The 24394-nt window shown below is 42.1% G+C and overlaps 1 protein-coding gene across 2 annotated transcripts; it reads right to left on the bottom strand.

Annotated features, from left to right (window-relative positions):
* On the bottom strand, nt 1-24163 carry gk5 (glycerol kinase 5). Of its 2 annotated transcripts, XM_079529426.1 has the most exons (17): nt 24023-24163; nt 23508-23837; nt 23314-23407; nt 23139-23214; nt 19099-19192; nt 18113-18244; nt 17347-17422; nt 15375-15436; nt 12641-12714; nt 12185-12245; nt 8459-8585; nt 8181-8285; nt 7360-7454; nt 6465-6568; nt 5775-5834; nt 1686-1819; nt 1-484 (listed from the first exon to the last, which is right to left on the bottom strand). In XM_079529426.1, exons 2-17 carry the CDS (start codon nt 23649-23651, stop codon nt 306-308), a joined length of 1617 nt encoding a protein of 538 aa, XP_079385552.1. In that variant the 5' UTR covers nt 23652-23837; nt 24023-24163; the 3' UTR covers nt 1-305. The 2 variants fall into 2 exon arrangements, with proteins under 2 accessions (XP_079385552.1, XP_079385551.1); XM_079529425.1 differs by having other exon boundaries at nt 23508-24163.
* Nucleotides 24164-24394: the final 231 nt, after the last annotated feature.

Genomic DNA, 24394 nt, shown 5'->3' on the forward strand with positions numbered 1-24394 from the left:
TTTAGATACCAATAATTGGTAAAATGATAATAAAATGATTCCTCCCTTAAATCACATTTGTGTCACAGTTGCTGACGTTCTGTGGCGTATTGTTTGGGCAGTGTGACATAACCATTAGATACGGGTGGGAATGGAGGGGGCAGTACGTGGAAAATGGCTGTCGTGTTAAGGCGGCCACTACACTTTTGCTCCATACAGTATTTCACTCACAAGAGCTACCTGCCCATCTCTTAGTCGATCCACCTTCATCCAATCCAAGTCTCCATCTGCCCGTCTAATCACCAAAAGGTGGCGTCGGCCCAGCATCAGAGCTTGCTGTACCAGTTCATGGAGCGTCTGACTGCGCTCTCCCATTTCTGTGGGACTGGGACATATGGCCCTTGCAGGCTTGCAGGACCTCCGTTCACCTGAGGCGTCCCTTGAGGCACGAACACTTTCTCCGTTCTTGGAAGTTTCTTCAGCTCCTCCAGGCTCTTCCAGAAACCTTCAGCATTAAGAGTGACAGGGGAACATTGGATACCAACAAGTTACACAATGACCTTTTTAAACCAAACCTCAAGGTTAACAGTGTGGTTTTATGATGAGCCGTTTCTTTGCAGCAGTCGTCTCTTTGCGAACATAGTTTAACTCTCTGACCATATTGATAGTAGAATCCTCTGCCCCCCACCCTTCCTGTAAATACACTACTGAGCTCTTCCAATATGTTTGTATTGTATTGTATTGTATTGTCATTATATTAATTGAGTACACCATACCACAATGGTAACAAGCCCCTGGGGCTTTTTGTGTTATCCTTTTATCATAACCTTTGACTGTACTACCTGTTAATAATAGTGTCAAGAAAGTATTCAATTCATCAATCATTCAATTTATGTCTGATACAGAGACAGATTATTGAAGACAAAATTCAGTGATATCTGTTGTTGTTATGTTAAATAATGGCACCAGTCATTCTTTTAATTTAACTATTCATTTCACTATCAGTGTGCCGCATCATTCTTTATTTTCATGTTACTCAACATAATGTCTACGGCACTCTCTGGATCCAATTTTGCATCAGCTTTCTCAAACATACTGCATTTTAGATGCATGTGTATTAGAATGTTTGCCAAGAAAATTATCTTTTCATACTCTTAACAAGACAGAGTCTAATAACAGAGTGGCCTCCCTGTCGTATCTTGACATTTGTAATTTGTTTGTAAAGAAAGCTGTCCAATCACAATGCAGTGTTCAGTGGTGAACACTGAAGGAATAAATAAATAATTCAGTGGTGAAGCCACATTATACAGGCCCTGCATTCATGTACTAGTGTGGTGGCGGTCTCATTTGGACAAATGGCAATCTTCTTTATAAATAACAAACCAATAGCAACAAACGTTATTCACAAGAACAATGTTGGGTGCAACTAAGAGATTGACAATTCCCTTTCTTTTCTTTTTTACAATGAATAGATTTTCAACTACGCCCCAGCTTTCATGCTCTTCTTAAATTTCACTTCACCAGGCAGGTGACAGAGGTGCTTTCTTTTGTGACATGCAAGTTGGTATATGTTTGAGGGGACAAACTTATATAAAGATGGTTGACAAATTAATTTAATTTATTTAGATATAAAAAAATACATTTATTTATTTGTACAGGTGAAATCCCATTGAAATACAATATCTCTTGAACAAGGAAGCACTTACCCACTCCCAGTCCCGCAACAAAAGCAGCCCCCAGACATGACATTTCATGATGGCTGGGTCGAACTACCTTCTTGCCAAGCAGGTCTGCAGTCAGCTGCATGATAAAGTCATTAGAAGAAACGCCACCATCCGCCCTGGGGGAGCGAGAGAGGGAGGGGGAGGGGGAGGGAGAGATGGAGGGAGGGATGGAGAGAGGGAGGGAATGAGGGAGGGAGGTATGGAGGGAGAGACGGAGAAAGGGAGGGACGTATTGAGAAAGAGTGTGAGAGATTGAGAGAGTGCAAGAGAATTTCATTATAATAAATCTCTTTGCTATAACAGAATCACTCTGGCCAGAGAAACTTATACCCATAATGCATTATCAATCAAAACTGAATGGCATCAAATAGAGGCACATAATGAAGTGTAATAAATACCCTCAAGTGGTTATTTATCTTCACAGGACCATGGCTGCAATCAATCATAATGTTCTGTGCTTGCTAGGCGGGATATCTAAATGTGCGTCCAGCTTTGTCCGACGTGAGTTGAAGAACAGTGCTCAATCTTTCTGAAAACGTTGGTTTAAAGCAGGGGTTTTCACCCTGATTAAGAATCAACCTGGGGACCACTGTTGTGTTGGGATGGGATATGGGCTAAGATTAGTGCTTTCGTAAAACACTTGCTATGCAATACATCCCATGTCTATACATACCACTGTTTCTCAACCGATGGTCCACGGACTACTAGTGGTCCATGGCATAATAGGCCAGCAGGTGGTCAATGGGAAAATGTTTTAAAATATAAATGCCTTTGTTAAAATTAAAATATGTTTAAAAATTACAGTATTTCAAAAGTACATCAAATGTAAAATATTTGAATTAATAGCTAATAAAAAGATTGAAATTAAATCCTGACTGTTAAGGGCTTGATTTCATTCATCACACAATTGCAACAAATGATATCAAGTGTAGGCATAATGTAACTGAAATATACGAGTGGGCCAGAGCCAAAAGATTTTCATTTTTTATTTCCTTTTTTGAGAACCACTGATCTATTCCCATCCCACGGTTACCCATCATCCATTCTCTTACTTCATCCAACCTTCCATTAAACTCATGTTAACTGATATACAGTACAGACACATGATGACATGATTATATGGGCACATTTCCTATAATGATGACAATCAGGCAAGCTGGTACAGGTAGTACCTGTACCAGCTTGCCTGATTGTCATCATTATTACACTTACCCTTCTTGAAATTCTAACTCCCTTTTCTGTGGAATTGTTTTTACCTCAGACTTCCCAGTAACTGACAACACTGAAGCACTTCCACGGAACAGGGCACAAAAGTTTAGTGCAATGTTCTGTGGAAGAAATGACAAAATCTTCACTTTGCTACATTACAAAATGCATGGTCAGGGACCACCAGTGGTCCACGGACCACCTGTTGAAAACCCCTGGTTTAAAGGACTTAACCATTATGAACTCTAGCATTGCTATTCTGGGACTAAAATAACAGATCTACAAGCTCACAACACATTGTGCTATTTTTGCTTGAAGAGATTTGGTGTTGAGGGAAAAAAGGACCTAGTATAGAGCCTTGGGGGACTCAGCTCAACTCAGTATTACAGTTGAAGTGGCTAAAGGCCCAAATTCACTTAGCCAGCGGTCCTTGTGGAAGATGTTGGGACCCGATTAGGGTCCAGGCTCCAGGCAATTGACTGCCATGGCTCAGGTTTAAGCCAATTGACCAATTGGTCCAATTGACCTTTAAGTAGGAGAAGGGCGTGGAAATGAGGTGCAATAGAAATCAAATAGAAGGTCTTCTCTTAGCAGACCATCCCGTTTACTGTTGACACATCTTATCATGGCATACAGTTTTTGAGTGGTGCAAACCACTCCAACAACTGGCTTTGTTAGTACCCGTGTGTGTTTGTGCCTGTACGGGTGAGCATGGTTGCTATGGTTAGTATGTGACGTCACTGACATCACCGACATCACGTCAGAGTGATCTAAAAAAAGCTTATAATCAATCTCTATCGTTATTCTTCAACAGATGTTAGGCATAGTGGCAAAAGATCAGATTGTAGATATTTCACTCTAGTGAACTATTCAGTTGGTTTTGGTGACGTCACTGACATCACCGACATCACGTCAGAGTGATCTAAAAAAAAGCTTATAATCAATCTCTATCGTTATTCTTCAACAGATGTCAGGCATAGTGGCAAAAGATCAGATTGGAGATATTTCACTCTAGTGACCGTTTTAGAGACAAGAAGACGATATGGAAAAATCAACAGTGACAGAAAAAACAGTGTCCTGTTAACTTATTATTTATATATCAAACTACTAAGGCTGTCCCCAAACATTCAAGGTTCGAATGTTCGCTCGTTAGGGTTGGCACTCGAATCTTAATTAATGGGCTTGAACCATTCGTTTTATTTTTTTTTATTTTTTTATTAAATAAAAAATATTATTATTTTTTCCCTTTTTTTATTAACTCGAAAATATATCTCGGCGAGAATGCGAGTATGTAAAAAAAAAAGTAAGTTTCTAGTGCATTCCTGTCAGAAGTTATGATTTTTTAAAAGAAATATCTCCTAGTTCTGCTGTCCCATCTCCCGTGCTTGTAATTTGGTGATTGGCCTGCAGCTGAGGTGAATTGAATGGAATGTCTGACGCGTCTCTCTCACACACACACACACCAGCATGATCGCTGACAGGGGCCATGATATATTAGCATATGCTCTCTAGCATCACATCACAAAAAGTAGGGAACTCTGATCATTGTTAAGCAAAACGGTCACGGAGGATCTGCTTTTGCCCTGTGCCCACTTCACTTCAATGCGCCTCCCAGAATACACAGGTGGAACAAATAACGAGCAATATACGCTGTTTTAGCTGCCTGCCAGCAAGCTCACGTGAGCTTGCAGATCAGCTGTTTTCCGGAGCCACTTGACGAAGTTGACGGTGTTTGTGTGTGTGTGTGTGTGTGTGTGTGTTGGGAGAGACGAGAGAGATTGATAAAGAGCAGGGGAGACGCCCTGCGCTCTGATCGAGACGGATATCTCAAAGGTTATTTTTTAAATTAATTGGAAACAAATGGTCCGGATGTTCGCTCGGGAATTCCTGCCGAAGTTCGAGTCCAAAAAAAAGGGCTAAGGTACAGCCTTACAAACTACTAGCGTTCCATTCTGTTGTAGATTTAGGGTGTATATTGACTGTTGTTCTGCAATGAGTTGGGAAATGTTTCTTTATTTTATTGATTGTTTAGTTCAGTAGTTCTCAAAGTGGGGTCCTTAAGGGGGGGTTACAGGGATCCTGAGCAAAAGGTAAATCATTTAAAGCACTTTATCCATATTTTATATGATGGCTATTCAGAACTAGCAGATATACAAGCTTGTATATAGATATGCTATTTTTGAGTGACATTTGTTCTTTTTTCTTTTCTTTCCTTTTTGAGTGGTGCAAACCACTCCAACAACCAGCTTTGTCTGTATCTATGTTTGTGTCTATGTATGTGTGTAGCTGTACGTGTGTGTACCTGTACGTGGGACCCAAATGAGCATGGTTACTATGGTCACTGACATTACGTCAGACCACAGCTGATCAGGCTATATAAGACCTTGCACCACTCAGTTCACACAGGTGTGATTTTTAGAACTGGACTGTTTCAAAGTCCAACTCGACATTCCATGTAGGAACAAATCAATTCTACACTACTTTGTCACACATGGACCGTTTGACCGAAAGTAATATATTTTTCTGACAACTGGCTAGTTGGGGTTCCCAAACCTTTCCATGACCAGGACTCCCAAACAGCAATCGACTCTGGCTGCAGACCACATATTGCAAAATGGCTTAAACCAAAAATGTACTGTACAAATAACTTTGTTATTGTCGCTTCACTGGAACGATTGGTGCCCTGCAGCTTGTAATCAAATAGCATAACAACATTTCATAGACCAGGCTGCTTGTTTCCATTGCAAAATCTGGCAACACCGTTGATTACCTGCATTACACCTGCAGTAGCCTACTATAAACTATAAAGTGAACAGATATTGAATGAGTATCAAAAACTGTGGTGGATAAATGGTGTTGCCATACCTGATCTTGGTGATGGGGATGTGAGTTTCTCTCAGCATGATCTCATATAGCTGCTTGCTCCTAGGAGGTAATAGAACACCATAAGCAAGACGGACATCAGTGAGCAAAGATGAGCATGCATCAGGAAAACCACACATTCATGTCAGATGTAAATGCCCAGAGCAACACAATCTCACTCGCTGCTTGGTCAAGTTCCACAGGCATTCCTTTCTGATGCCCTCTAGGGGCATCTTTAGATATATGCTAGAGCCTAGAGGACATAAATACACTTCTATAGAACACCCAGGCCTACAACGTCTTAAATAGATCTCTCACTCAGGAATGTTTTGCTATGTGACGATGGAATGCAGACTGTACTATACACTAAACATGGCAAACCGGATTACACAGATTCATGTTTTGGCAGTAAAAAAAAAACAAACACACAACACGGCAGCATCCTGAGAAGCAGGATTGATCCTTGTGAGACGACAGCCAAGTGATTGCCTGCTCGGCACTGTTCGACTTGTACATCGATAGGGTGGCGATCATGCTCTCTGCGCCAGCATCGGACGCAAAAGGCACCCGACCAAGCGGACAAAATGCCTCCTTGGGGTGACAATGGGTTATTTCAGCACACATTGAATGTGCTGAGATTTGTATAGGTGGTGCGTGTGGGGGGCAGTCAAAACAAGTAAACTAGTGACTCACCTAAACGCTGCAGACTCCAGAATTGCACGGACCAAGTGGCATTTGGTTGTTGTTGGTTTGAGGCCCATGAAGGAAGTGCATGCTGTAGGGTCATTCAGAGGTGCCTGCAAACACCATAAAACTCACCATTTCAAACACTTAAAGGACACTAGTAGCATAAGAGCTACGAACATGTAAGCATTACTTGCAAGGTGAATTACGGCGAGTACTTCTCTGCCGTAGTTATTTTAGATATGTTTAAATTCAAACGCCTCGTTAACTAAAACAGAAGGTGTTCATTTATCTATTTGTAACTGAAAGTATACAAACATAACCAATGGAGTTAAACTGTGTGGGTATACACATAGCAGTCAATGACTTAACTGGACATGGTACAATTAATGAACTATTACAAAAATCAATTTCACAAGTCTTAGTGTGCATGAAATTAAGGACAAACACTTACACAGGTCACATAATGGTCAGCAGAGAAAGAAGAGACGTGACAATATTACGGAAGGAATAAAAACAAATACACAATGGAAAATCGATACATGCATCAGCCAAATTCAAAGCAATCAAAGCAAAGTTCAACCAATCGATTTTCACACACACACACACACACACACACACACACACACACACACACACACACACACACACACACACACACACACACACACACACACACACACACACACACACACACACACACACACACACACACACACACACACACACACACACACACACACACACACACACACACACACACACACACACACACACACACAATTCTTGGACACAAATAGTAGATGCACAAACTTGGAAAACTCAACAAGTGCTTCAGGATACAAATCACGGGTACAAGAGAAAATGTAAAATCTCATACACATAACATGTATATTACACACACCTGCAGACCACTGAAGGCAGGAACAAAACACACTCCATCTGAGTTTGGAACGCTGGAGGCCATGGCGCTGCTCTCCTTCACATCAGAGAACAGCTCTGTGTGTTGATAGATATATGTTAAGTTTTGGGTGAAATCCCTATGTAGTCAGCCTACATTACAGGTTTCAAGGGGCAGATTCAAGACATCCAAATATTTGTGTTCAAATCAAATCAAATTTTATCTGTATAGCACATTTCTAACGACAGAGGTCAAACCAAAGTGCTTCACATCAGAGCATACTAAAATACATAGAGGCAAAACAATAGAAGAGGATAAGAAGACAGATAAAAGAAAAAAGGAAGGAAAAGCATTAAAACAAAGTGTCAAAACAGAGCAACATATCAAAAAATCACACCTGTGTGAAGTGAGGGGCGCTAATATATTAAAGTCTAACTCATGTTGATTAGGTGATGTAATGGTGTCAAAACAAATATTAAATTATTTGTATTGTTAATGGCATTTAATGTTTGTGTTAGGGACAAGGGCGAAAGTGCGGTCTCCTCTGGTCCTGAACTGTGTATCAGGCACAATCAGGAGCAAACACAAAAGGTAGCTTTAATTTAAACTCTACTCTACTCGTACTTATTTTCCAAAACTTTATTTTTTTTGAATAAAGGAAAGGTTTCCCAGGACACGTGGAAACCCTGTTACTATAAATAGAGAAAGTGTTAATTTAACCTTTTATAATTCTCTGAGAACGCTAATGATTTTACTGTTTATTACCGGTATCTACCTTTGTTACTTACAACATTATCGGTAAAAATTCAGTCAAAAAGACTCACCCAGCTTTTGTGCCCACGCGATAGCAGTACCCGTATCGGCTGCATTGCCCTCTGCAAGATATACCACTTCTTCGCCAATTTTCCACCCCACAAGAGGGTATAAACCTTCACACATAAAACACAGGCTAGTGACTGCACTGCAAATCTTAATATAAAAACAGAGTGTGAGTGTGAGTGTGAGTGTGTGTGTGTGTGTGTGTGTGTGTGTGTGTGTGTGTGTGCGTGCGTGTGTGTGTGAGTGAGTGAGAGTGAGTGAGAGAGAGTTTATTTGGTTTTACCAGCTACAGATGCGTGCGGCTGGTTCCCAGTGTTGATATCCAAGAAGGTCCCTGTTCCCATGGTGAGCTTAACATCACCAACGTCAAAGCAGCACTCTCCAAACATGGCCGCCTGCTGGTCGGCCATCTACCACAAAGAGACACGGGCAAACTTTCAGATGCGGTCAATTCACACCACTGTACCCGACACTGTTGTATTATCAATTAGACATCCTTAAGATGATTTGAAACTTGTTTAGTTTCCCCTGGATCAGATTGTAGGAAATGTAGCACGTTGCACAGCTGATTCAGGACATGTAATACAAGAATAGTCTGAATCCCATGTGGAACTTGGACTTGTTTCTCACATAGGAAAGTGGAACATGGAAGAATTTATTTTACCGTTTATTTTTAACACTGGCAACCTTTGTGTGAATCTGCTGATTTTAAACAAATCTGCTCAGCAACAACTCTTTCACTTAATTTCTTTGTAATGTAATTCATCAAAAGGTGGGGTAAGATTCATTCATAGTATAGTAGTATAGTATATATACACTATATAGTATATACGTACATAGTATAGTAGTTTCTTTCTAAATTACCTTTATCAGGTATCCCTATACCTGATGAAGGTTGTTTAGACCGAAACGTTGTCACTCAGCTGAAATAAACTGCTGTTCTATAAGTGAAGACACTTCAAGACAGTATGCAGAACCTCTATTTTCTCATGGAATGGGTACTCTGACATGGGTACAACGGGTATTGCATAGCCGGGTGGGGCATGATCTCCAACTTCCATCGTTACCGACTCGGTGCTCTACAGCCGGGTCTAGTAATTAAATATGACCCTAGATCGCATTAACTATGAAAACCTCATCTCTGTGTGTTAGTCACGCCTCCATATATGGTCACGCCTCATGACATCACACCTCCATATATGGTCACTCACGCCTTGTGACATTATGCCTCCATATACTGTATGGTCACACCTCATGACATCACACCTCCATATACAGTATGGTCTTGGTAAATGGTAAATTGTGCATTTATATAGCACCTTTATCCAAGGCGCTTTACATAGATTGTGCATTACATTCACCCATTCACACACATACACCGATGGCGACGGAAACCATGCAAGGCACCAACCAGCACACCAGGAGCAATTAGGGGTTCTGCGTCTTGCTCAAGGACACTTCGACAGTAACTCTGGGGGAGCCCAGAGTTAGTGAACTGGCAACCTTGCAGTTACCATCCGGCCCTGAACCACTGCCGCCCTTGTGACATCACACCTCGTGACACGTCACGCTACCATATATATGGCCATCTCCAATCTCTATAGGAAGATGACGACACTGACCTCATCTAACCCTGGATAACCATACATGGAGAAGACTGGATCATCACCTAAATCTGCATGTATGGAGCCGGCCAGCAACTCTACATCTGACCTCAAACCCTTAGATCCCCATATATGGAGCTGACATGTTCTGACATTCCATGTTGATCTGACCTCATCAAACCCTGTACACTCAAGACACGCTCCATATATGGCCAGTACAGAATTAATTCTATGTTGATCTGACCCCCATGCTAAAGCGCCAGCGCTCGCCCAGCAGTCTGCCGTCACCCAGGCGGATGCGTGCACGCGACTGGTCGCTTCTCGCCCTCAGGTCATGTGGGTCATTACATCATCATCACAAATCATCATAATACTGAGCTACTCGGGCCCACACTGTTTCTTCAGTGTGGTCGGTGCAACCACACTTGCAATGTCCAAGTTAACTTAAGAGCGGAGCACTTTCAGCAGTTGAAAACAGTGGAACTTGTCAGATAATGCTTATTATATGACGTCATCGTTCACCAGATTGCATCGGCAAACCAACACCGCTTAGAGGGCAACTTCTCACAACAGCAGAGATGGAGACTAACAAAAGTACAGTTTTGTGAAATAAAGTAGTTGTGAAATAAAGGTTGACCGCTTCCTCCTCTTTACTCTGAAAAGCCAAAGCTAAGGGAAGAAGCCAGTTCTCGCTATGGTTCATTGTTAAAAAACAAAATGTAAATTATGTGCTCTAGGGGTCATGGACAGGGTTGCTAGGGTTGCACTTAAAAGCAGCTGAGGTGTCCGTTGCAATGTACAGGGGTAGTCTTTTTTCTTATTGGCAAAAAAGCACTTTGGGCAGTGCTTTTTCCACCCAGAAAGCGCTATGTGTGTTAATATACCATCGACAATCGAACAAAGTCCACTCACTTTTTAGCTTGTGTCAGTATGGAGGGACTAGGGGAGAGAAAGAGAATGTGCTGTTTTGGGAATTTCGGCGGCTCTGCTGCAGTTAAAGAGATTGCATAAAACATGTATACTTGTAGACACTACGGTATATGAGCTTACAGGGAATTAGCTTTTAGGGTGTACTGTACAACATGATGCTGTTTATCAAGGATTAACGATTTTGGTTTAAAAGCAGGACAGACTGATGTACAAAAGAGTTATTTACATTTCAAAATGAAAGCACAAGTCAATAATAAAACTGCTACTTTATGGACAAAACCATGATAAAGCACTAAGACTTGTTTACAACAGGGTCTACCATTATCAATTCATCAGAACATTTAAAGACATAGGAAATCATCCTATAAAGAAAAGAAAAACATGTACAGTATGGGGAAAAAGGGGTAGGGGGGGGGGCTTGGGGGGGGATTCCAGCCGTCCGTAAGTGCTCTTTGAGATTGGTTTTGAAGGAGTCAGAATTTGTCAGAAGGGATTTTGTCTGTCAAGGGATTCACATGTCTTAATGGCTGTTGGTAGGATGTTCCACATTTTAGTGGCATAGGAGTGAAATTAATCCCTTGGGTGATCACTGCAATAGCGACTCTTACAGGTTGGTCAGTGTTATGATAAGAGTTGTCCATGTACATCTAAGTCTGTGTACTTGAACTTGAGGTACAGTGTACTTGATATGTATTGTGTACTGCCTGTACTGTAGCATACTTTATGGATAGGCTACGAGAGACATCTCAGCGCCAGCAAGGTCAGCCTTGCTGCATTAGTCATTATCATGTCACGTTTCTACGTCTCATAACTTGTCACGTCATTATGATCCAGCACTATAAAGGTTCCATAGGTTCCACAAGTGTTATGCCCTCCTCACTGTCAGTTTAAAAGAAGTGACATCATTTGTATCGCCGGAGACCAGGGGTCCATCAAGACATGGACTTGTCCGTGGCCGCACCATTATAATATTCTTGTTTTGATCATAAGACCCAATTACTGGATGTCAAGTCTCCAGGTTTTCTTCAGAATATCTGATTTACTACGGTATGACACTATGGCACATTGGGAGTCCACTAGCACAGTGGTTCTCCAAATGTGTACTTTCAAGGACTCACGCCATAACTCTGGGAGTGTACATATTTTACTAGGCACTTATCAGACGCTCTTAATCCAGAGTGATTTACAGTAAGCAAGACCAACACATGGTAAATACTGGAACATCAAATACATAGACCGATGTTCTTAGCTTCCTTATGAAACTTGTTGACTATTTCTAACGGTAGAATATCTGGTGTAATATTACTGTTGTAATCAGGTAGCAGGTACAGTGTTTTGATTGATTTGCAATTGAACAGTGAGAAGGTGTTGCAGAGGATAGCTGGCTTGTTTTGACACACAACAGCTTGTTATAGTAATGCCCTTTGAATGTTGATAAGTGTGGCACAGTACTTTCAAAATGGAGAGGCACTCACCAGAGACATGATTGGAATGGCAACACCGAAGAGGGAGGCATCTGCGAATCCAAACTGATGGCTGGTGTATAATGCACAAGAGAGAGAAGAGAATGTGTCATGGGACTTAATGATAGACTAAATGAATGTCCATGTGACATTCAGTTCCCTCTTTCCCCGATTATTTCACAAATATAATTCTAGCGATGTTCTCAAACAGCTCCTTCCTGGGTTGCCAGTCATTGATATTATAAATATAAAATTAAACCCACCCGTCAGAGATTTGCTGGCATATGTTCCCATGTGAATAATGATTTTATATCTGCCTGACACTAGATTTCATGGTGAAGAGGAAATAAACCAGTGTAACAGTTATACACTTCCCAAGAATAAATGCTCAGTCACCTCACACCACTGAATGAACTTACTACAATATGTCACAGGATTCTGTTGTATGATATAAGATGTCCAACTCACCCTGTGTTCTGTACTTCAGGGAGAATGGAGACAGGAATCGAAACAAAAGAACATAGGGGTCCACTCCAGCACAGCTATGTGAAGAAATCACAGTGACCACCCACCCACACACACACACACACACACACACACACACACACACACACACACACACACACACACACACACACACACACACACACACACACACACACACACACACACACACACACACACACACACACACACACACACACACACACACACACACACACACACACACACACACACACACACACACACACACACACACACACACACACACACACACACACACACACACACGTTGAAAAGGATGAGACCGCACAGCTCTTACGATGTAAACATGTATTAAAAACGTTTCAAAGTATATTGTCTTCCTCAGGGTAGAGGATAAATTATTTTCTCGTCCAATCCCTTCTTATCAGCTTTCAGTAGAAAGAGGGGGTGGGGAGTTACCTAAGTTGTATGTTACAACACATGCAGTAGCTCAGTGTGTTCTGCCCCCTGAGAGGAGTCTACCCTGGTTTGAGATTGAGAGATTTATTTAATGTCCTATCCACCCCCTTTCCAGTTTGTCTATAGAGTTCACCCCAGGCCGATTCTCACTAGCCTGGGTAAACCCACTCCCCCTGCTGGACAACATTTCATTCTGCCATGCAAATCTGGCGAGGGGGGAGGGGTTTACCCAGGCTAGATTCTCACCCCGTTATATCCCTTAATATTAATAAATATTTACAAGAAACGGAGCGAAACCTGTCGGGTGTTTGATGTAGATCCTGACCTCAACTCAGAGTGAAGTATATGCTGGAGCCCTAAATTACATATTAACTAGAAAAAGTGCCCTTCTGGGCACAGGTCTCCACCAGGTGACTGTGTGTGTGTGTGTGTGTGTGTGTGTGTGTGTGTGTGTGTGTGTGTGTGTGAGACTGTGTGTGACTGTGTGTGTGTGTGTGTGCGTGCGTGCGTGCGTGCGTGCGTGCGTGCGTGCGTGCGTGCGTGCGTGTGTCGCGGCTTGGCCTGTTGTAGCGCCACCATGAGGCTGATTTGAAAACGGTCAAGTGGCATTTCTTCCAAAGCCTAGTGGGAATATGCATGCACAGTTTCACCACAATCGGACGCTGCGTTGAGTAGTTGTGGCGATTTGTACAAAACGGGTACAAAGCGGGCTACTCCTGAAAAGTTTAGAAGCCAATCGTAGCCAATGAGGGTGGATTATGAGAAATCAAACAAACCCGTCTTGATCACATGACTATGGAGAGCATGTGTACCGATTTGCATGAAATTTGGATCTGAAGGAGTAATATTAGAAAATGTGTTTTACATATGTCGGCCTCCTGGTGGCGCTATAAAGAGCAGATGTGAAAAATTCCAGGAAAAGGTTTTTCCTTGGCCTCTAGGGAGTTGGCATACAAAGTTATCCACAGAGCCGTGCAGTTAGAGGTAAAAACACTTTTCAGCCAGTTATAGCGCCACCATGAGGCTGAGTTGAAAATGTTCATGTGGCATTTCTTCCTCGGCCTAGTGGGAATGTGCGTGCACAATTTCACGGAAATCACACAATGTGTTCATGATTTGCAGCATTTTGTTTGAAACTGAGCACTCCTGCGAACTTTGGAAGCCAATCTTAGCCAATCAGAATGGAGTCCGAGAAATCTGAAAGACCCGTTTCGTTGAATGGCTCTAGAGCATGGGTTTTCAACAGGTGGTCCGTGGACCACTGGTGGTCCGTGAAGGTGTTGCATGTGGTCCCTGACCATGCATTTAGTAATGTAGGAAAGTGAAGATTTATTGCATTGACCACAAGTTAAGAAACAATGCAGTAAATGATCTGGTGACAAACGATGACGCGTCGATGTTGTCAGTTACTGGGAAGTCGGATGTCAAGAACTTCCACAGAAAGGTGAGTTAGAATCTCAAGGGAAACCGTACCGGTTTTCCTGGTTGAGTCACCATTATATGGAAATGTGCCCATAATCAATCGCAAGTGTCTGCTTACTCATAGAGTAAGTTACAATGAACAGCAACATGAGTTTAATATGGAAGGTTAATTTCTTTCCCCCACACCACGCCCATATCCCCCCTCCCAACACAACAATGGTCCCAAGGTTAATTCTCAGTCAGGGTAGTGGTCCCCAGGTTGATTCTCAGTCAGGGTGGTGGTCCCCAGGTTGATTCTCAGTCAGGGTGGTGGTCCCTGGTTCATAATCAGTTGAAAACCCTTGCTCTAGAGAGACTGTGTACCAATTTGCGTGATGTTTGGACAAAATCTGTAGGTGTACTGTCCAAAAACTTGTTTTGCACAAAGCGGCCTCCTGGTGGCGCTATAACAGGCCGTTCTGGACATTTTGGCATCGACCGGGTTAACGGTGCCGGAGATTAGCTGGTCACAGACGGACGGACACACGGACACACGGACGGACGGACGGAGTGCAAAACATACTCTCTCCCCATGCCTTCGGCCTGGTGGAGACAATACAAAATGGCCTATATGCCACATAGAATCAAGCCCTTATTAACATAGCAATATGACACATCCCATCAACATGGCAAAAACCTGACAAGAAGGAAAAAAAAGAATGAGAAGAATCAAGAAAGTTAACTTAAAAGTACTGAACTATGTACAGTGAGAAAATGTACTTAGTTACTTTCCACCACTGCACACATGTATACATCCCCTTACTGACATAAAAGGTACATATGAATACCACTATACCTGATAGGGGTCAAACATGCCTGTGGAGCTGGCATTGGAATAATCTGTGGCATGGACACGTCCTGAAAAGTTGAAAACACATGAAGTGACACAGTGACTCATTTCACAGGCGTTAGCTAGTAGAGACACATTTCTGTGGAATTTCAGCCAGATCATGATGCAAAACTGGGAATACAAAAGGAACACTCAGTCAAGGGCTCCAAATTTTGATGAAATTTACAACGCAAAGAACCCCTGACTAGGGCTTGACTGTAAATTGCCACAGTCAGCTGAAACCACATGTTTTCGAACACAGTTCGGCTACCCAGGTTTAGAGCTGTCATCATAATGACATTTTATTTGAAGATTACAGCCTCACTATGAACCTTTTGTTAACAAATAAAATGTAATTTTGTCCAATCTGTATGGCAGTGTAAAATATCTATCCATCCATCTTCAACCACTTATCCGTAGTCGGGTCGCGGGGGCAACAGGTTTTCAGGACGGCTCCGCTAGGCGGAAGTACGGCGGCTATGACGCCATCGTGGTCGCTGTCAAAATCGTTAAGCAAACAGCCGTCGGCGACGGCGACATTGGTTCCCATGGTGACACGTCTATGCAGCGTGTGTCAAACAAACACTTTTTTTAAACACCCCGTCGCGCGTCAGCTAACTTGCCGATATTGCTTAATTCTTACATGCACTGGACATGATCAGCAGTGGAAAGTGGAGCAATCTGAAACTGAGAGAAAGGAGAGCAGCGACTCATTCTAGCATGATTTCTATGCTAGTTCCTATTTTTAGATTTTCAGTTATTTTTTTAATTAAAAGGTACGGTATTTTTTGGTAAAAACAAAATGATTTGTGTGAAAAGGTTAAATTACTAGAGTGTTTGTTCAATAACAGGAGTCTCCCTGTCTCTCCAGCTCTTTCATAAACAGAAAATACATGTTCAGGTAGGTAACAACATTTCGAGAGAGTAGCCATTTATCAGCTTCATTTTTATAGTGTTCCATTTCCAATTTAGTTTGCTCATTTCTTTGTGTCAAGTCATCACTTACAATTCCACTTGTTTAATCTGTATCCTGACTGCGTTCTCTATTCTGATTGGATACAATTGGTATCCTGACCTGAAAATGCATTTTCTGTTTAACACTTTGACTTCTACTCACAGTAGAAGTAGCACAGCTACTTCCTCTGGCAGATTTGCCATTGTAAACAATGGGACCCTATAGCAATGCAATGAGTACTATCACAATATAGAGCTTTTTCACACTTATTGTAACCAAAGAAAATCACTTACCCTACCTTTAATATTAATATTTTCAAAAATCAAATAAACATTCTAAAATGTTTCTGTAAAATGTAAAACAGCCGACCTACAAGGCCACAACGTGTATTGAACTAGCTATTTAACTAGTATGGATCCCAGGGAGACATAAAAATGTCTCTTTTGGGTCTCAAGCTAAAACGTTTGGAAACCACTTGCCCAGTAAATTATTTGTCTAGTAACTGGCTATGTTGAATGGAGTCAGGCAGCCCTACCAGTCATTGTATTGATACCCACGGCCATTCACATTTTATGTGAAATATTTTTCACAAGGAAAAATAGGGCTAACATCCACAAGGGAAGAGAGGTGTAATAATAACTAATGAGGGAATCTTGAAAAAACAAGAAAGTGGCCACACACGCCAATAGCCAGAGTGCCAATACTTTATTAGGACGCAGCAGGTTAAGACAAATGAATCCAACGTTTCGACGGTTAAGCCTTCATCAGGGAAGGGATTTATTTGTCTTAAGCTGATGCGTGCTGCTGCGTCCAAATAAAGTATTGGCACTCTGGCTATTGGTGTGTGCGGCCACTTTCTTGTTTTTTCAAGATTCCATCTTCAGCTCTCTCCCGTGGGGCGGCACCGCTAAAAGGACTTTGGTGTGCGTTAGCATCTTTGTGCACAATAATAATAACTAATAACACAACAATGACATACAGTACCTTTGGTGAGCTTGTAGAGGAGCCAGGTGTCTATTGTGCCAAAGCAACAGGTGCCTTCAGCCACAGCTTGCCTTAGCTGAGTGGAGAGAAAAACCTCTTGTTGAGTATGAGATATTATGGCCACTGGCCAGGCCGCACCAATGCAACTAATCGCAACTCCTTGCAACTGCAATTAGGGATAATGTTTGCAAGTAGTGGCATGTTGCAAGGAGTTGCGACTAGACTAGTTGCATTGGTGTGGACTGGCCTTTATGTCAGTAGGGCTGAATTTCCGAATGCAGTTGCAAGAAAACACATTTTCTTAATTTGTCAGTCTTTCCGCCTGGTGACATTGCAGACTATTTTGTACTCGGTTATAATATTATATTTGAATAAAGATGCAGTTTCACTATAATAAAATGTACATTTAATAGAGCACATTTTAAGATACATTCATGTCTAATGATGATGATCCAACTAAACTTACTATTACTCACTGTACTATTTGTACACTGCTAAAGATCAGTATTCTATAAGCCTTATTGGAACTTCCAGGAAAAAAACAAAAACTTATGGTAGATTTTTTTCCATACTAGGGGGGATATATTGTTCACATATTCTGTCATCTCTCAAGAACAGATTCGAGCAAAAGGGCGTAGTTTCTTCCATTATTTTGCCGCTGGGTTCCCAGATTGCGAGTACATTTATATTTTGGAATATTTTGGTCACAAAAAATGTAGTTACAATGACAGTGTATGTGCACAGTCGCACACACACACGAACATACCTGTTTATAATGTGTAAGAGCCCATACGAGTCTGAAAATCACATGTTGGGTGTAGAAGACTATAACGCTAAGAGCCAAGAAACGCTTCTGCCCAGACATGAAGTAGAGCGTCTTCATCACACCATGGAGTGCCTGTGATCATGACACAGACAAGAAAAAAGCTACGTGTAATTAATTGACATCATGACCAGCATTCAACTTGCACTTTTTCCAATGAAATATTATCGTTTAAAGTTTTCAAGCAAATTCCTCTCAGGCAAAAACATTTCTAGTTGGGCTATGCTACACAACAGTAAAATTCTCTGTGTTCCTTTACCCACACCCACCCCCACACGCCTGAGGGATACCGCCCCACCGCCCACCCCCACACGCCTGAGGGATACCGCCCCACCGCCCACCCCCACACGCCTGAGGGATACCGCCCCAGCTCTACTAGAGTCCACCATTGACTCTCAACATTTCAGTGTAAGGTGGAGTGGCACTGCTCCTTCCTGTTTTGATGCCGGGACATGGGGTAGGAAGGGTGAGACAATGGATATGGGGTAGGAAGGGTGAGACAATGGCAAATGCAGATGAAAGTTTGACATTGGACTCAAGTCTCAAAGTCTGTTCAAATCTATTATTTTCAATTTCTCTGCCAGGACAGGGGGCCTGGCCTGCCAGGCTCTGCAGGCGTGGTCAGTAGCCTGACAGCAAATCCCGGGTTCGATTCCAGAGCCCGGCGGACACGGACTGTTGCTGTGTGTCACTCGCCAACCGTCTCCCCCGTTTCCTGTCAAGCTCCACTGTACTATCGAAATAAAGGCCAAAAAGTCCCCCCAAAGATTTTTTAAAGGCAAATATAACAGATCTACACGCTCACAAGTACCAATACATCACGTTACGAAGCATTGTGAGCTTGTACATTTTTAGATCAGATATGTGACGTACAACAACGTATATGATTTAAGTGAAAAATCATTCCAAACGCACACACCCACACTTACTTTCATGGTACACGAGCTATTCCAGGATCTCACCAGGTCTGTGGCCCTCAGGTCCTGCCAGCTAATGAAGTTATGAAAAGGCACCCCTGTGGTCCTAGTAGATGAAAATGTCAAAGAAAGCAGTGTTCTTTTATACGTGGAAGTCCAGTGTATGGCAACTATCAAACAAACGTATTTAGTCACTACGAGGCCATTCTGAGAACACAATAAACGGACAAACAGTGTCCTCTTTTCCTTTGAATTTGACGTGAGTCTGTCTCGAGTCTGAGTCTGTCTCGAGAGACTACCGCGAGGCTAACTCAGGGAAACATTTACCTGCCAGACGTGCTGCCTGTCAAGAAATCACTGTTCCAGGATAATGAGTTTTGTTTATTTTAGTAAAAAAACAGTCAAATTATCTCATAACAAAGTGAATCAAAGCATTGAATTGCGTTTGCGTATAGCGGTCAGCAAAGTTGGACTTCCCCCGTTCAGTCAGAAAACCTGCAGGTGAACAGCTGATTTTACAGACTGATATATATAATTTTTGGGGTCCTTGACATGAAATATTGAGAACCACTGATATCGAATTTAATTTCGACGTCAGGCCTAAATGGGTTAAGCCGTCTATACCGGTCACCAACATGCAAGCCTGCCATCATACCATGTCGTCTGCAGCAACGGTGTTTGGTGGCCTAAGTTGAGGTGGGTCGTGGTGACATACCTGCCAAAATTAGGCTGTAAAAAAAGGAGATTTTCTATGGTATGGACAAATGGCCCACTCTCAAGGACGACGTCCCAATATAAACCCTACACTAAAGGAATTTGTTTTTACCAGAATGTGAAATTAAATTGAATTTTATGTGCAACATTTGTGAGAAGTAAGAGTACGTGTGTGTGGGTGTGTGTGTGTGAGTGCGTGCGTGTGTGCGTATAAACGTTCTGCTTGAATGTTGTCAGACATTAATAATGACACCTCTAGCCTACTGGACCAGTACAGAAATTTCAGTAGCACAAGTCTTGTAGCTTGTAGTGACAGCACACTCAAGCATTGATATACAATTGAGGCTAGAATAAAACTATGCGTCAGTGATGTCACCGTCATGCTGACCTAGACTGTATATAAAACCCATACGAACACACTGCTTTGGGTGAATTTAAATTATAATACATTGAATGGTAGCCACAGTCACCTAATTGAATATATATTTTTACAATGAATTGTGCATTTCCCTTGTCGAGGTATTTTGGAATAAGACATAAGTAATGTTATTCATTATGTTATTCATTTAAGAGAACTCATAGTTTATGAGTATGTAGGATGCCAAAACATTCTACTTACAGCTGTTTCTTTACATTCCACCATGGAATGTTTATGAGATATGTTGTTTCAGTTGTAACAACTGTGTGTTCCTGTATAGATAAGATCCACCTGATCCTGAAGGCATGTGTGGGTACTTGTCTGACTTGAGTTGAGTCAGGTTGTGTATCCCATTGACAGTGTGACAGTGTGAAAGCCTGTCTGGCAGACATAAACTCCTGGATGTCTCAAAACTTTCTTCAACTAAACTCAGATAAAACAGAAATAATCCTCTTCGGCCCTCCAGAATCCACCCAAATTCTAAAAGACAATCTTTCCAACCTCTCCATAAATGTTAAATCCACTGCAAAGAACCTAGGTGTTCTAATTGACTCAGACCTTCATTTTAATGCTCAACTTAAAAAAGTGGTTCAAACCTGTTTTTTCCAACATTTAAAAAATCAAGTCCTTCCTGTCTAGCGCCGATTTAGAAAAGGTCATTCACGCATTTATCACGTCCCATCTTGATTACTGTAACGCTCTCTACTCAGGTTTAACCCAAAAATCACTCTCCCGCTTGCAATTAGTGCAAAATGCCGCCGCTAGGCTTTTAACCAACACCAAAAAGTGTGATCATATCACCCCTGTCTTGATGTCACTTCACTGGCTTCAACTATAGAGTTGATTTTAAAATTATTGTAATCTCCTTTAAGGCTCAAAGAGGTCTTGCCCCTAGCTATATCACGATAGATGATGTTACTCATTTGTTTTTCTATTGTGAAATTTCTTGTTCCTGTGCAGCACTTTGTGGCTCATGCCTAGAAAGGTGCTATATAAATAAAGTTATTATTATTAAAGTTATTATTGAGACGCATAGTTGACTCCACTGTGTTTGAACACTTTTAAACCTCTGTCGCTCTGTATTAAGAGCGTCTGCTAAATGCCTGAATTCTAATTGTAATACTTTTAAGTATTAAAGTATAGTATAAGTCTGAATTGTGTCCGTCTCATTATTGTGTTCTTATTTTTTCTGAGTGCCCCCATCAAGATCTCTTTGACACCCCCAAAGTTGACAATTATTCTAGGCTCGATTCTAAAAGTCAGCACAGTAGGAGCAAGTGTCAGCTGCCATATCAGCCCCAGGGTTGATACGACTTACCTTGTACAATGTACAAGGTAAGTCGGCCCCAGCCGATCAGCAAAGTAAATAAGCACGCTGATACATGCTGATAACCACCAAGTGCGAGATTGGACGGGCTGGACGGAGGGGTAGTGCACCAACAAGTTGTTCAGGCTCACGAGGTGTCACCAAGTCATTGAGTAACTGACGGCCTTGTGCATCAACGAGCTTGTTATGGCAATATTCTTCTTTTAGGACACGAAGAAGCGACACAACGCTGAGAGGAGCACAGTGAGTTAGATCAGGGTGCAGGCCTGCAGGGCAGGCCCTCATGGGCTTTGGGTGCAGGGCATTCGAAAGGATGTGCTTGTTTTTGATGCGGTTGGATTCGACAAATAAACATATTTCTTATCAGCTTCAGTGCCTGGACTGGATTTTTTTTCCCCATAACAGGCACTAGGAATTGTATTCACCCCTGACTATGAGCACAGAGCTCTTTGAGCATTTAAAATACAATAAATACTATTTTATTAGTTTCTGTCTAGTCTAAGGAGTCTTAATATCATATGCAGCAAACAAGTATTTTTCTGACAGTTTTGCATAACAAGCACACCATCAATCTGGCATGCAAGGACTCTCTTTAGGCATAAGCACAGAAAGACAAACTAACCAGTACTATGCATGTTGACCCTTACCCACACTTTGTGTCCTGGATCATGGACTACCTCACTGACAGACCACAATATGTCAGGTTGAGGGACTGTACATCCAACACCGTGACCTGCAACACAGGAGTCCCCCAGGGGACTGTGCTGGCCTCCTTCTCTTCACCCACTGCATGCCGCACTTTACTCTCAGAAGAGCAAATTCAGTTTTTTGAGTGGTGCAACCACTCCCTTACGGACTTATGTGTGTGTGTGGGTGGGTGCCTGCCTGCCTGCCTGGCTGGGTATGAGCATGAAAACAGCATGGTTGTTTTTCACCACCTGTGTGCAACCTAACACACACACAAACACACACGCACATATTAACTGTATATATGATGATTTTGGGTGTGCCAGTACAGTACAGTACAGTACAGTAGAGGGTACAGTAGAGGGACCGGCACACGGTAACTCTGTCATTTCTCAACCGTTTCGGACACGGGGCGGCACGCCGGAACCGGCCCGGCACCCTGGGTGCGTTCCTGTGGGTCCCCGCCCGGGAAACCCCACACGGAGTTGCACCACTCACTTCACACAGGTGTGATTTTAACCGAAGGGCCATTAGAGATTAGACACAATTCAATTCATTACAATGAAGCACTGGGGGCCTTGAGGGGAGACTAGCCAAAAGGGGGTTGGTCAGCTAATCTCATCTGGGTCTTTTATAGTATTACAGCGGCATTCCTTTTTAACTTAGGCATTCTTTTTTTTTTTTTTTTTTTTTACTGCATTCTATTTTTTCACAGATGTAATGTATTCTTCTTCTTTTTTTTTTACTGATAATCTGTATGTATTGCACTGAAGCTGTTGCTTCAAAACAAATTTCCTTCAGGGTTAATAAAGTATCTTTCCAACTTTCTTTCTATCTATCTATATCTATCCATCCCTGGAAAAAGTCCTCGTCCAAATTTAGAACGAAAAAGACATAGTTAGTTACCTATCCCACGTTGTGAAGGTATTTCTTTGAGTGGATATACCGATGGCATTCATCTGAGACATCTGTAGACCCGCATCTGTATATCACATAAACACACACAGCTGTGTGAGAAGCCGTCATTATTATTACAGCACAGAATTTTTGAGACACACAAATAGTAATGTTCCTACTGTACCGAGCACAGCACCCTTGACCACGGCGATGAAGTCTTTCCACAGATCCTCGGGGTCCATCTCCACATAGCCTGTCTCTGGATACAGCAGAACCACCTCCAAAAACACATGCAGTAAAACATGAGCACTTTGTTGTGTAGGCCTACTGGTGTGTGTGTGTGTGTGTGTGTGTGTGTGTGTGTGTGTGTTACAATACCTTTCTGGTGCATGACCCTCGAATCTTTGCCTCCTTGTCATAAACATGGCATCTGATGGAGGATGTCCCCACATCCACTGATAAAATGAAACTTTCTTTTTTTAATCCATTCCTCTCAGACTCAGAGGGAACCCGACGAGTCATTGCAGCAATAGCCAGTCTACCTAGACCTCCTCTTTCGAAATTATTGGTGTGCTTCCAACAGCAGGCCACCCATGATTTGTCACTTGTCTGTCTCCTTCAACCCTGGATTAACAAATGAACTCGATCGTGTCCACAAATAAACGGGTGAGGGGTCAGATCAATGTGTTCCTCCAACCTATCAAATTTCTACGATGAGAAAAACACAACATTACTAGTCAGAAATGCGTACGTAGCCTACGGTGCTGGCTCGAGTCATTACAACAGTCTGTCAACAATAATCATTATAAACTGCTCAAAGTTTTGAGTTCCTCCACTCGATCGTCTCGGGGGGAGCAGCAATGTGCTGGACTGCTGGTATGAATGTAATTTACACAGGAAGAAACGACGTTGGTAGAGTCGGAAAATTGTTATGGAGCAACAGCTGCCAAAGCACAATACTATAAATTACTATTTTAACTCCCCGCGGGTCACTGCTGGTCATCGTTGTGTTCACACTGCACTGAGCAGGTGAGGTGAGGTAACAGACTACTGTTGATGTTGTAAATCTGGGGTTATGTTGTGTTATGGTGGGCGTAGCTAAAGCTTCCCCCTTTGTCGCGTTTAGGCTTCCGTTGCCTACATTTTAACATACCGTATCTGATTCTACAAACTACGACTAAGAGAGTCAAGACATTTTATATAATTTGTTTTTTACTATCTGTTGAGCAGAGCTTGTGTTTAAAATAACGTTTACTTTTACCGGT

The sequence above is a fragment of the Electrona antarctica genome, assembly GCF_951216825.1.
Source record: "Electrona antarctica genome assembly, chromosome: 19".
Classification (NCBI taxonomy): Eukaryota; Metazoa; Chordata; class Actinopteri; order Myctophiformes; family Myctophidae; genus Electrona; species Electrona antarctica.